This window comes from Oncorhynchus kisutch, linkage group LG21 (assembly GCF_002021735.2).
Source record: "Oncorhynchus kisutch isolate 150728-3 linkage group LG21, Okis_V2, whole genome shotgun sequence".
Lineage (NCBI taxonomy): Eukaryota > Metazoa > Chordata > Actinopteri > Salmoniformes > Salmonidae > Oncorhynchus > Oncorhynchus kisutch.
Window position 1 is genome coordinate 7,043,403 of NC_034194.2, and position 14,267 is coordinate 7,057,669.

Genomic DNA, 14,267 nt, shown 5'->3' on the forward strand with positions numbered 1-14,267 from the left:
ATATATAAATATTTATATAAATATGTGTATATATATATATGTGTGTAAATATAAAATATATAAACATATAAACATATATATATATATAAAATATATAAATATGTATGTGTATGTCTATATATCAAATATACATAAATATATACAAACATATATATATACATACACACCCATACATGTGTATGTGTATATATACATATATATATACATACATACATACAAAAGCATATATATGTATATATGTATATAAATGTATATATATAAATATATACAAATATATATATATATATATATATACACACACATACACATACATGAATATATATATACATACATACAGATATAAATATATATGTAGACACACACACATATATATATATATACACACACACATATATAGATACAAATATATATGTATGTCTATGTATACATATATACAAAATATATATATATACACACATGAATATATATACATATACACATATAAATATATATATACATACACACATACATATATATAGACATACATACACATATATACATACACATAAATAAAATATACACACATACACGCAAATATATATCTATACATACATACACATACATATATCTATATATACATACACATACATACTTATCTATATACAGTGGGGCAAAAAAGTATTTAGTCAGCCACCAATTGTGCAAGTTCTCCCACTTAAAAAGATGAGAGAGGCCTGTAGGTACACTTCAACTAACAAAAAAATATGGTGGAAAATAGTATTTGGTCAATAACAACAGTTTATCCCAATACTTTGTTATATAGCCTTTGTTGGCAATGACAGAGGTCAAACGTCTTCTGTAAGTCTTCACAAGGTTGTCACACACTGTTGCTGGTATTTTGACCCATTCCTCCATGCAGATCTCCTCTAGAGCAGTGATATTTTGGGGCTGTTGCTGGGCAACAAGGACTTTCAACTCTCTCCAAAGATTTTCTATGGGGTTGAGATCTGGAGACTGGCTAGGCCACTCCAGGACCTTGAAATGCTTCTTAAGAAGCCACTCCTTCGTTGCCCGGGCGGTGTGTTTGGGATCATTGTCATGCTGAAAGACCCAGCCACGTTTCATCTTCAATGCCCTTGCTGATGGAAGGAGGTTTTCACGCAAAATCTCATGATACATGGCCCCATTCATTCTTTCCTTTACACGGATCAGTCGTCCTGGTCCCTTTGCAGAAAAACATCCCCAAATCATGATGTTTCCACCCCCATGCTTCACAGTGGGTATGGTGTTCTTTGGATGCAACTCAGCATTCTTTGTCCTCCAAACACGACGAGTTGAGTTTTTACCAAAAAGTTATATTTTGGTTTCATCTGACCATATGACATTCTCCCAATCTTCTTCTGGATCATCCAAATGTTCTCTAGCAAACTTCAGACGGGCCTGGACATGTACTGGCTTAAGCAGGGGGACACGTTTGGAACTGCAGGATTTGAGTCCCTGGCGGCGTAGTGTGTTACTGATGGTAGGCTTTGTTACTTTGGTCTCAGCTCTCTGCAGGTCATTCACTAGGTCCCCCCGTGTGGTTCTGGGATTTTTGCTCACCGTTCTTGTGATCATTTTAACCCCACGGGGGGGTCAATACAGGTGTGCCAAACCTGTAGCGTCATACCCAAGAAGATTCAAGGCTGTGTTTGCTGCCAAAGGTACTTTAACAAAGTACTGAGTCAAGGGTCTGAATACTTATGTAAATTTGATATTTTAGTATTATTTTTTATGCAAAAATGTCTAAAAACCTGTTTTTCCTTTGTCATTATGCGGTATTGTGTGTAGATTGATAAAGGGGAAAAAAAACATTTAATATGCTTTAGAATAAGGCTGTAACGTATCAAATTGTGGAAAAAGTTAAGGTGTTTGAAAACTTTCCGAATGCACTGTACATTCTGAAGTTACTATAGGATTTGACCTGAAGATGTTAAGAAGAGATAGAGGAGAGAGGCAGTGCAGAAAGTGAGTGGAGAAACGGGGGATCGAACCGCTGCCTCCAGGGGCATATGTTGTCCAGGGGCAGCAGCACTAGACCAGCCCCGGCACGATTCTTCAGGTCAAATCTTCAGGTCAAATCCTATAGTAACTTCAGAATCCAACGCATAACTCAAACTTTTGTATACATGATTCATTTATGTCAACGAGAGAATGACACAAAAATGTAAATTACATGCACATTTGTCAAGCTTGAATCCTGCCTTTTTAATAGCATCTCTGTCCTTGACAGGGAGTGAATGAGATTTGAGATGGTCAGATTTGTAGCTATATGAAGGGTGGTTGAAATTAGGTAGTAGGTGGCAGAACAGAGTAAAGTCTCTAGAAGAGAACAAAGAGCATGGCCAGTGTCTTGCTGAGCCCGTGTACCGAGGATAAAGTAACTAACTAGCCGATACGGTGTACATATTAGGACAGAAACACAGGTCCATGGAAGTTGAGTTAGAGTCCTAGTGACTTACTATTACACAACATCTATGGACATGTGTCTGTCCAAATATGGGCACCATAAACGGAGGGTACACAGAGGACACAGTAACTAACTAGCTGATATAGTTTCAATTTTAGGACAGACGCACCCCTCCATGGAGTCACTGGAAGTCCTATGACACAACTTCCGTGGATATGTGACTGTCCTAATGTAGTTGAAATTCAATCAGTAAAGCTGGTAATGGATGGTTCACTTTACTTAATTCAGTAAGCACAATATAATTCACATTGCTTCCTCTTCTATGGGCACAGCAGGAATTTATATCTGATGTTGACAATGTTCACATCAACAGTACAGCATCATGTCACTACAGAGGGAGGTAAAGAGGATCAAGAGGGAGAAGTGGAGGGATGTCTGAAGCGGAGGTGTCAGCAGAACAGACTGACAGAAAAAAGTACACGTTTTGGGGAGAGATGAGAGAGCAAGAGGTTAAAAGAGGTGATACATGAAAATGTTGGACACAACAACAGCGGGATGCCGAGAGGGGGAGGTGGATAGAGTAAGGGTGTGTCCCAATAACATCTCCTTTCTCCTGAAGTGTGCACTCCTTCTTTACTACCTACAAATTTGAAAGCATTGGATTGGTGTATGAACCAGTCATTTCCTTTCAAATCCTTAAAGGAAAGTGAACAATTGTAAACCTGGAGAAAGGAGAGATATTTCGGACACACCGAGAGTTATGAAGACATGGATTAGAGGGTAAATTGGCTCCATGAGTTTAAATAAGGCTTCCTATTAGGAGAAAATGGGGATGAGAGTAAGTAAGTAAAGACAGAAGTAAAAGTTTTCAAAGCTAGGGGATGTTGGAGGCTAGAGGAGAAAATATGAGGCAGGAATTCAAGAGGGAGGAAAGGTGTTTGATTTGAGGGTGAGAAACAAACAATCGGATTGAAAAGGGATGAAGGCTGATAGAATGAAAATAAAAATGGAGGACTGAGGGGTATACAGTGGAGAGATGATTAAATTCTAATCAAATTGTATTAGTCACATGCAGTGAAATGCTTACTTACAAGCCCCTAACCAACAACGCAGTTTAAAAAATACGAATAAGAATAAGAAATAAAAGGAACAAGTCATTAAAGAGCAGCAGTAAAATAACAATAGCGAGTCTTAATACAGGGAGTACCGGTACAAAGTCAATGTGCCGGTTAGTAGAGGTAGAGGTAATATGTACATGTAGGAGAGTTATTTAAAGTTATTTAAAGTGACTACATGTATGCATAGATAATAACAGATTACTACAGGAGGAGTTGAGAAACAGCTGCACCAAGCAAGATTTAAGAGAGAGAACGCAAACCAAACTAACGCCCCGATTCAGACAAGATGAAAGATACTGGAGAAAGGTGTTTGGATGGACAAACCGCAAGCAGAATGAGTATGTGAGACTTCCAAGAGACGCCTCCACTTGTTTTGTTTCGCCCATCCAAAAGCCAAACAAGCCTGGAGGTCGTTGAATCCCTGTCATAACAAAAGTCTTCAAACCTTGGCCGAAACTGGAATGGTACGCGGATGCTCAGTGTGTGTGTGTGTGTGTGTGTGTGTGTGTGTGTGTGTGTGTGTGTGTGTGTGTGTGTGTGTGTGTGTGTGTGTGTGTGTGTGTGTGTGTGTGTGTGTGTGCGTGTGTACCTGTGTACCTGTGCTCACACTTACGGAAACATCGCCCCAGAACTTGGCCACGTCGTAATCATTCATGCGCAGGAACTCAGTGAACCAACCAATGGACCTCTTGCTGCCTTTGTCTGCCGTCTCGTCCCTCTCGAAGTTCTCGTTGTGTTTGTTGACGGAGTAGTTTGTTAGATGCATGTACAGCTGGCTCTGTGGAGAGAGTAGGGGGTTTAATGAATGATTGAATCATTTCAAATCCCTAGTTCAGTATGTATCAAGCGTTTCAGAGTAGAAGTGCTGATCTAGGATCAGATCCCCTCTGTCCATCTAAATCATATTCATTGTGATCTAAAAAGCCAAACTAATATATTGACCCATCCTAAATATTGACCCATTCGGGCCCGGGTCAGAGTTAACAAAATGTGTGCTACATTGCTGTCGTTCTTACTCACTCCTTTTGCTTATAATTGCTTAATTAACCCTGCATATTGATACAAATACAGTATGTCCTTGTCTTTTTTCTCTTTGTATGTTTTGTTCATAAAGCCAATGATAACAGTATATTGACAAAAAAAACTTTGGTACTAAGACCAATACCATTTGTAGTTGGGCAGCATCTCAAACAAGAAGACAAGATATCCCTGCCTACATGGCAGTAATACCATGGTCACTCTATTCCCTGATACAGTAACAGGCTGGCAGTCATGGGCTGCATCGGATAATGGCACCATATGCCCTTTATAGTGTGTGTGTATTTCCGTAAGTGTGTGTGTATGTATGTGCCTGTGTGTATGTGCATCCCCATGTGTGTATTTCACACTCACCAGGTTGGCCTCGTTGGGTGTGTGGTATTTCTCGGTGCCCATCCTGACGAGGCCGTCATTGTAGAGGAAGATGCGTAGAGGGTCACAGGACGTTACAAGGATGTAGATCCTGAGGTCAAACTTGTAGCCCTCCATTAAGAACGGTTTGTCTAGGTACTCCTGCACTATGAAGTGGTCTTGAGCTTGAGCCGGTAGCTTCTCACAGTTTCGTATCAAGGAGATCCTGACAGAAGAACAACAACATAAGGACTTTGTCTCCCACTACTTTTATTGACGTAGCTTCAAATCCTCAAGTGTATTGAGAATTTGGAAACAGAAAATATGCTCTATATGAATGAGGACAAAGAAAAGGTAAGGCCAAATCTCTCTCACTAATCCTCCGGATTACAAGTGCTCTACACAAATATACAAACACATAAAGTCCTACGAATAACTTAAATGGAAGCCTGTATGAGCACTAGTGCAGCATCTGGAGTGGATTGTAAGATTTACATTTTTGGTCAAAGCAAACAGTCCAAAAGCTACAAACTCCATCCTTGGGAGCAGTAAACGACATCAAATGCTTGTCCATTTCAACCTCTTTCATTTATTTGCTTTGGTCTCTTGTCACTGGCACTCAGGGGTTATAGTATGCAGGCTGCAGTTCCCCCCAGTTAGCCTGACTTGTGGCCATTGAGTGGGGGTGAGAGTGTTTTCCAAACAGCCACCCTTAAGAAAACTTGGTCCAGGCTAAAACATATCACCATCACTCAGAGCTAAATTGGTTACATACTGGTGCATCCCCCCATTTTTGTTTCATGGGAGTAGACAAATAGTAAAGTAAATATAAATATACTTTTAAATATGCTTTGTGGAAAGTATAACATTGTTTCCTATACTATTCAAATCTATCTGACATTAGATCATATTTGATCTACATGATACATTTATATCTTAACATTTTGTAAATGTCCATTCTCCTGGATGTCCATTGCCCCTGGTGTAGATAATCAAGTCAAACCAATGATATTTTGTACTGATACCTATAAATAAGGAGTGATGCTCAACTACTGTATGACTCTTTCAACATGCCACTGAAAAGGTTGAAAGCTGCAATTGATATTATGACACCTGAAAATACTGCAGAGCAATTAAAAGCCATTTCCAAACATTGCAAACAGAAAGATGGAAGCTTTTAACCTCTATACCATCTTTAAAGAGATAGTTTACTCAGTATACAAACAAACATGATTTTCCATCTACCTTGGCTGTAGTTCATTCAAGAATGCAGTTTTTTTGTTGATATTTTGTTTCCTTTACACAGTTAATAGACAAATGTTGTTACCGTTAGCATTCTTGGCAGCAATTAACATGAACTGGTCTTGTGCCTGTGTAATAACACTTTAATTACTTTTGGAACATTTTATTAGCATGCTGTTAAATAATACTTTGGTAATTGCATTTTAATTGCATAGCAATGAGCTTTTAGCAACTACTGTACATCAGAGGAACAGTGACTTGTATGTATTGTTATGCAATCATAAAGCAATTCCAAAGTCCTATGTAACAACAATGTTACTATTGTAGTAATCCCAAAGTTGCTACACCTGTATAAGAACTTGATGCCAAGTGTTACTAAATGACCTTTTCTCAATATATGAAAATATATAATTTTTAAACGGCAAAAGTGGTCTACTCTAATGTTGAGATGATTCCACGAGCCTCAGGTATTTAATTCTAGATTAAATATTAAGATTCTTATACTTATTTTATTTCACCTTTATTTAACCAGGTAGGCAAGTTGAGAACAAGTTCTCATTTACAATTGCGACCTGGCTAAGATAAAGCAAAGCAGTTCAAACACATACAACAACTCAGAGTTACACATGGAGTAAAACAAACATACAGTCAATAATACAGTAGAAAAATAAGTATATATACAATATGAGCAAATGAGGTGAGATAAGGGAGGTAAAAGGCAAAAAAAAGGCCATGGTGGCGAAGTAAATACAATATAGTAAGAAAAATACTGGAATGGTAGATTTGCAGTGGAAGAATGTGCGATATAGAAATAGAAATAATGGGGTGCAAAGGAGCAAAATAAATAAATACAGTAGGGGAAGAGGTAGTTGTTTGGGCTAAATTGTAGATGGGCTATGTACAGGTATAGTAATCTGTGAGCTGCTCTGACAGTTGGTGCTTAAAGCTAGTGAGGGAGATAAGTGTTTCCAGTTTGAGATTTTTTTAGTTTGTTTCAGTCATTGGCAGCAGAGAACTGGAAGGAGAGGCGGCCAAAGGAAGAATTGGTTTTGGGGGTGACCAGAGAGATATACCTGCTGGAGTGCGTGCTACAGGTGGGTGCTGCTATGGTGACCAGCGAGCTGAGATACGGGGAGACTTTACCTAGCAGGGTCTTGTAGATGACCTGGAGCCAGTGGGTTTGGAGACGAGTATGAAGCGAGGGCCAGCCAACGAGAGCGTACAGGTCGCAGTGTTGGGTAATATATGGGGCTTTGGTGACAAAACGGATGGCACACAGTGCCATAGACTGCATCCAATTTATTGAGTAGGGTATTGAAGGCTATTTTGTAAATTACATCGCCGAAGTCGAGGATCGGTAGGATGGTCAGTTTTATAAGGGTATGTTAAGCAGCATGAGTGAAGGATGCTTTGTTGTGAAATAGGAATTGGATTGGAGATGTTTGATGTGAGTCTGGAAGGAGAGTTTACAGTAACCAGACACCTAGGTATTTGTAGTTGTCCACATATTCTAAGTCAGAACCGTCCAGAGTAGTGATGCTGGACGGGTGGGCAGGTGCAGGCAGCGATCGGTTGAAGAGCATGCATTTGGTTTTACTTGTATTTAAGAACAGTTGGAGGCCACGGAAGGAGAGTTGTAATGGCATTGAAGCTCGTCTGGAGGGTTGTTAACACAGTGTCCAAAGAAGGGCCAGAAGTATACAGAATGGTGTCGTCTGCGTAGAGGTGCATCAGAGACTCACCAGCAGCAAGAGAGACATCATATATGATAGCCCTCCAAACTGTGTGGTCATGATCATATATTTAGACTAATTCAACTGCTTGTTGTGGTTTTTGGTTCTTCAGCAAATATTTGGCAGCCATCAATAAGTATTTGTTTTGTTTGTAACTAACTTGCATATTTTCAAATACCTTCAAATATTATTTTGTTTTCTGAGAGGTATTTAAAATATTTTGTAATATTATTTGTTTTTCTGAGACCTGTATTTGAAATTCATAGAAAATAATAACCTTTAGTTGAAACTCTAAATTCAATTAGCTTGAGTATTTGAAAAGTTGGTATTTTCATATAAACTACAAAGTCCAACGATTTTCTGGGTAGACAGAAGCTTTGGCCTGGATGGAGGCTGTAGGACCTTATAGGGAAGTATGGAGGCACTAAGCCACAACAGGACAATTAGGAAACTGTAACGGTTTTTGTCGTCTGAAGATGAGGAATCATCGGACCAAAGCGCAGCGTGGTCAAAGTGTTCATGCTTTTTATTTTAATGGAACACTATAACAAAAAAAACTAAGAGAATAACCGAAAGCGAAACAGTCCTGTAAGGTGCAAAACACTAAACAGAAATTAACTACCCACAAAAACCATGTGGGAAAAAGTTACCCAAGTATGGTTCCCAATCAGAGACAACGATAGACAGCTATCCCTGATTGAGAACCATACCCGGCCAAAACAAAGAAATACAAAAACATAGAAAAAATAACATAGAATGCCCACCCAAATCACACCCTGACCAAACCAAAATAGAGACATAAAAAGCTCTAAGGTCAGGGCATGACAGAAACCATGTTTTTACAAGGTTTTCTAATGTTGTCCTGATCACATCCAATGGAATAGAGGTATGGTACAGGCTAGGGCTGAACCCATTTAGTAAACTGGTCGACTGTTTGGTCGACAGGCTGTTGGTCGTCCAAAACATTTCTTTAGCCGAGCAGTTCATACAGTACCAGTCAAAAGTTTGGGCACACCTACTCATTCCAGGGTTTTTATTTATTTTTACTATTTTCTACATTGTAGAATAATAGTGAAGCATCAAAACTATGCAATAACACATATGGAATCATGTAGTAACCAAAGAAGTATCAAAAAAAGCTAAATATATTTTATATTTGAGATTCTTTGAAGTAGCCACTCTTTGCCTTGATGACAGCTTTGAACACTCTTGGCATTTACTCAACCAGCTTCACCTGGAATGCTTTTCCAACAGTCTTGAAGGAATTCCCACATATGCTGAGCACTTGTTGGCTGCTTTTCCTTCACTCTGTGGTCCAACTCATCCCAAACCATCTCAATTGGGTTGAGGTCGGGTGATTGTGGAGGCCAGGTCATCTGATGCAGCACTCCATCAATCTCCTTCTTGGTCAAATAGCCCTTACACAGCCTGGAGGTGTGTTGGGTCATTGTCCTGTTGAAAAACAAATGATTGAGGGACTAAGTGCTAACCAGATGGGACGGCGTATTGCTGCAGAATGTTGTGGAAGCCATGCTGGTTAAGTGTGCCTTGAATTCTAAATAAAATCACAAACAGTGTCACCAGCAAAGCACCCCCACAGAATGACACCTCCATGCTTTACGGTGGAAACTACACATGCGGAGATCATCCATTTACCTACTCTGCGTTTCACAAAGACACAGTGGTTGGAACCAAAAATCTCATCATACCAAAAGGACAGATTTCCACCGGTCTAATGTCCATTGCTCGTGTTTCTTGGCACAAGCAAGTCTCCTCTTCTTATTGGTGTCCTTTAGTAGTGGTTTCTTTGCAGCAATTCGACCATGAAGGCCTGATTCACGCAGTCTCCTCTAAACAGTTGATGTTGAGATGCGAAAAGTAACACTAATGAACTTATCCTCTGCAGCAGAGGTAACTCTGGGTCTTCCTTTCCTGTGGCGGTCCTCATGAGAGACAGTTTCATCATAGCGCTTTGTGGTTTTTGCTACTGCACTTGAATAAACTTTCAAAGTTCTTGAAATGTTCCTGATTGATTGTCCTTTGTGTTGTAAAGTAATGATGGACTGTCGTTTCTCTTTGCTTATTTGAGCTGTTCTTGCCATAATATGGACTTGGTATTTTACCAAATAGGACTATCTTCTGTATACCACCCCTACCTTGTCACAACACAACTGATTGGCTAAAACACATTAAGAAGGAAATATATTCCACAAATGAACTTTTATCAAGGCACACCTGTTAATTCAAACGCATTCCAGGTGACTACCTCATGAAGCTGTTTGAGAGAATGCCAAAAGTGTGCAAAGCTGTCATCAAGACAAAGGGAGGCTACTTTGAAGAATCTCAAATATAAAATATATTTTGATTGGTTTAACACTCCTTTTTTTTGGTTAGTACATGATTCCATATGTGTTATTTCCTAGCTTTGATGTCTTCACTATTTTTCTACAATGTAGAAAATAATACAAAATTAAGAAAAACCCTGGATTGAGTAGGTGTGTCCAAACTTTTGACTGGTACTGTATATATATACACAGTATATATATTTTTGCAGTTTCATGGTGTACAAGACACCTGCCTGATTCTCACCTGGCTGAGTGGACTAATCCATTGTGGAGGCCGTGGGGGTGGCACAGTCCACCACCCTAAGACATGTGCTACTGAAATTGGATATGGTTATTACATAAGAAAAACGGTGCAACACTAATAAAAACCATATTATTTTATAACAAATGAACTTTCTCCTGCATTGGATAGAGGTCGCTGTCCGCGGTTCTGAAACATCAGTGTGCTGTTGAATTGGCACCTTTTCCTCGACAATGTAGACACAGTATGTGCATAATAGCAAAGTTACCCAGCATATAGGTGTTGAGAACAATGGGTTGGAGGCAGCAGTTGAGTTAGGAGACGAGAAAACAGCCCTTGCCATAATTGTCTAAATGTATTAAGACTATATATAGTTAACAGCCTAACTGTTAAATGTGCCTGGCTTTATAAATCCTCCATGTACAGTAAGGGAAATCAGTCAATTGAAAAAAACGAATTAGGCTCTAATCTATGGATTTCACATGACTGGGCAGGGACGCACCCACTGGGGAGCCAGGCCAAACCAATCAGAATGAGTTTTTCCCCACAAAAGGGCTTTATTACAAAACATGTTGATACAACAGTAGCTTGCATGGGGAGAAATCTGTCTATAATAAAGTGCTGCTCTGCATTCTTAACAGTACTATTGTCACACCCTGGCCATAAAGAGGCTTTTATGACTAGGGTGGGCATTCTAGTTTCTTTATTTCTATGTTTTCTGTTTCTATGTTTTGGCCAGGTATGGCTCTCAATCAGGGACAGCTGTCTATCGTTGTCTCTAATTGGGAATCATACTTAGGCAGCCTTTTTTCCTTTGTATTTTGTGGGTAGTCTGTGTTAGTGGCCTGTATAGCCCTAGTCAGATTCACGTTCATTTTAGTTTTTTCTTGTTTTGTTGGCGACATTTATAACATTAAAAGAAAATGTACGCTCAATATGCTGCACCATGGTCCGGTCATTTCCCTGACGACGTTCGTGACAGAACTACCCACCACCAAAGGACCAAGCAGCATGTCCAGGAGAGGCAGCCCCAAAAAATGTTTGGGGGGAGCACACGGAACAGTCAGCGGAGCCGAGGTTGGAACCAGAGCCAGTCGGGGAGAAGAAGGTGAACTTGGAGGGGAGTGAAGGGAGTGAAGCAGAGACAGTTAAGGAGTTGATGGGGAGATTGGAGGGGAGAGTTAGGAGAGAGCTGTTGTGTTGGTGCATGACATTCGCCCTACGGAGCATGTCCTCAGTTTAATGTCACCTGAGTCAGCTCTCCATACTCGTCCTGAGGTGCATGCTAGCCGTCTGGTTAAGACTGTGCCAGCCCCACGCACCAGGCCTCCTGTGCGCCTCCCCAGCCCTGCATGTCTTGTGCCAGCTCTATGCTCCAGACCTCCAGTGCGCCTCCACAGCCCGGGTGAGTCCTGCGCCGGCTCTGCGCACTGTGTCTCCGGTGCGCTGTGACAGCCCGGTTCGTCCTATGCCTGCGCTCCGCATGTGCCGGCCTAAAGTGGGCATTCAGCCAAGAGGAGCGGTGCAAGGTCTAAGCAACAGATCTCCAGTGCTCCCCCACAGCCCGGTTCGACCTGTACCTGCGCTCTGGAGGTGCCGGGCTAAAGTGGGCATTCAGCCTGGAAGAGTGGTGCCAAGGATACGCCCCAGATCTCCAGTGCTCCCCCACAGCCCGGTTCGTCCTGTGCCTCCTCCAAGGACCAGGCCTCCAGTAGGTCTCCCCAGCCTGGTGAGTCCTGTGCCTGCTCCACGGGCCAGTCAGGGGTCCACAACGAGGGTCCCCAGTCCGGGGGCCCGCAACGATGGTCCCCGGTCCGGGGTTGGCGACGAGGGTCCCCGCACCAGAGGCGCCAGTAAAGTGGGGGGAGCCAGAGGCATTGGGGGGTCTACGTCCCGCACCAGAGCCGCCGCCGTAAGGGATGTCCACCTGGACCCTCCCCTTTAAAGTCAAGTTTTACGGCCGGAGTCCGCACCTTTGGGGGGGTGGTACTGTCACGCCCTGGCCATAGAGAGGCTTTTCTCTAGGCCAGGGTGTGACTAGGGTGGGCATTCTAGTTTCTTTATTTCTATGTTTCTGTTTCTATGTTTTGGCCAGGTATGGTTCTCAATCAGGGACAGCTGTCTATCGCTCTCTCTGATTGGGAATCATACTTAGGCAGCCTTTTTTCCTTTGTATTTTGTGGGTAGTTGTCTGTGTTATAGTGGCCTGTGTAGCCCTAGTCAGCTTCACTTTTGTTGTTTCTTGTTTTGTTGGCGACATTTATAACATTAAAAGAAATTGTACGCTCACGACGCTGCACCTTGGTCCGGTCATTTCCCTGACGACGTTCGTGACAACTATCAACAAGGCAGGTCCAGCAGGCCCTAGTTTTGTCGCACCTGGACTTTGTTCAGAGGGACTTAGGAAAATGGCAGCACATGGCAGCACAGCTGGCCCTTGGATGTACACAAGAGAACTAACATTAATAATATGCATGTCAATCTTGCAATCTCGCTTGGCACAAAGTGGAGGAGAGATTGACTTCATCATTACTTGTATTTGTGAGAGGTACTGACATGTTGAATGCACCGAGCTGTCTGATTGAACTACTGGCACTCAGCTCAGACACACATACCCCACAAGACATGCCACTAGAGGTCTCTACACAGTCCCCAAGTCCAGAACTGTCACGACTTCCGCGAAGTCGGTCCCTCTCCTTGTTTGGAGAAGTCGGTCCCTCTCCTTGTTTGTTGTTTCGACGTCACCGGTCTTCTAGCCATCGCCGATCCACCTTTCATTTTCCATTTGTGTTGTCTTTGTTTTATACACACCTGGTTTCATTACCCCATTACATGTTCATGTATTTAACCCTCTGTTTCCCCCATGTTTTTGTGCGTGATTGTTTCTATATTCATTCGGTACGTTATGGCTGGTTTTCGACGGGTGCTGTTTACACCCGTGCGTAATTGATTACCGTTTATTGTTGGTCAAGTGTATGTTTACCTTGTGACTTTATTTTTAGTAAAGTAAGTTGCTCACTCATTCTGCTCTCCTGCGCCTGACTTCATGCACCAGCTACACCCACCTTCTGACAAGAACAGACTATGGGAGGTGCACAGAACTACATAGAGCCATGGCTACATGGAACTCTATTCCACATCAAGTAACTCATGCCAGAAGGAAAATTACATTTATAAACAGATTAAAATACACCGTATGGAACCGCGGGGACTGTGAAGCAACACAAACATAGACACATGCATGCAAACATATGATAACATACGCATTCCACACACATGTACAGATGGATTTTGTGTTGTAGATATGTGGTAGTAGAGTAGGGGCCTGAGGGCACACACCTAATATGTTGTGAAATCTGTTATGAATGTTGTGTAATGTTTTTAAAATGCATAACTGCCTTAATGTTGCTGGACCCCAGGAAGAGTAGCTGCTACCTTGGCAGGAACTAATGGGGATCCCTAATAAATACAAATACAAATTATACACAGAAATACTACTCAGTTAAATCAGCTGTCGAGGTGGTTGGTCTGAGATGATCCCGCAGGTGAAGAAGCCGGATGTGGAGGTCAGTTCAAATGAAACATTTTTGGTAACATACACATGGTTAGCTGATGTTTGCGCTTCTAGTTCCGCCAGTGCAGTAATATCTAACGAGTAATCTAACAATTTCACAACAACTACCTTATACACACACAAGTGTAAAGGGATGAAAAATAATATGTACATATAAATATATGGATGAACGATGGCCGTGCGGCATAGGCAAGATG

General features: G+C 41.4%; 1 protein-coding gene across 2 annotated transcripts in view; it reads right to left on the minus strand.

Moving 5' to 3' along the window:
* Positions 1 to 14,267, minus strand: part of ttll7 (tubulin tyrosine ligase-like family, member 7) — a 182,376-nt gene that overhangs the window by 119,722 nt on the left and 48,387 nt on the right. For both annotated transcript variants that reach the window (XM_020455543.2, XM_031800718.1), the window contains exons 7-8: positions 4,939 to 5,161; positions 4,160 to 4,324 (exon numbers count right to left, since the gene is read on the minus strand). In XM_020455543.2, coding sequence (XP_020311132.1) covers positions 4,160 to 4,324; positions 4,939 to 5,161 — 388 coding nt within the window. The remainder of the gene's footprint in view (positions 1 to 4,159; positions 4,325 to 4,938; positions 5,162 to 14,267) is intronic.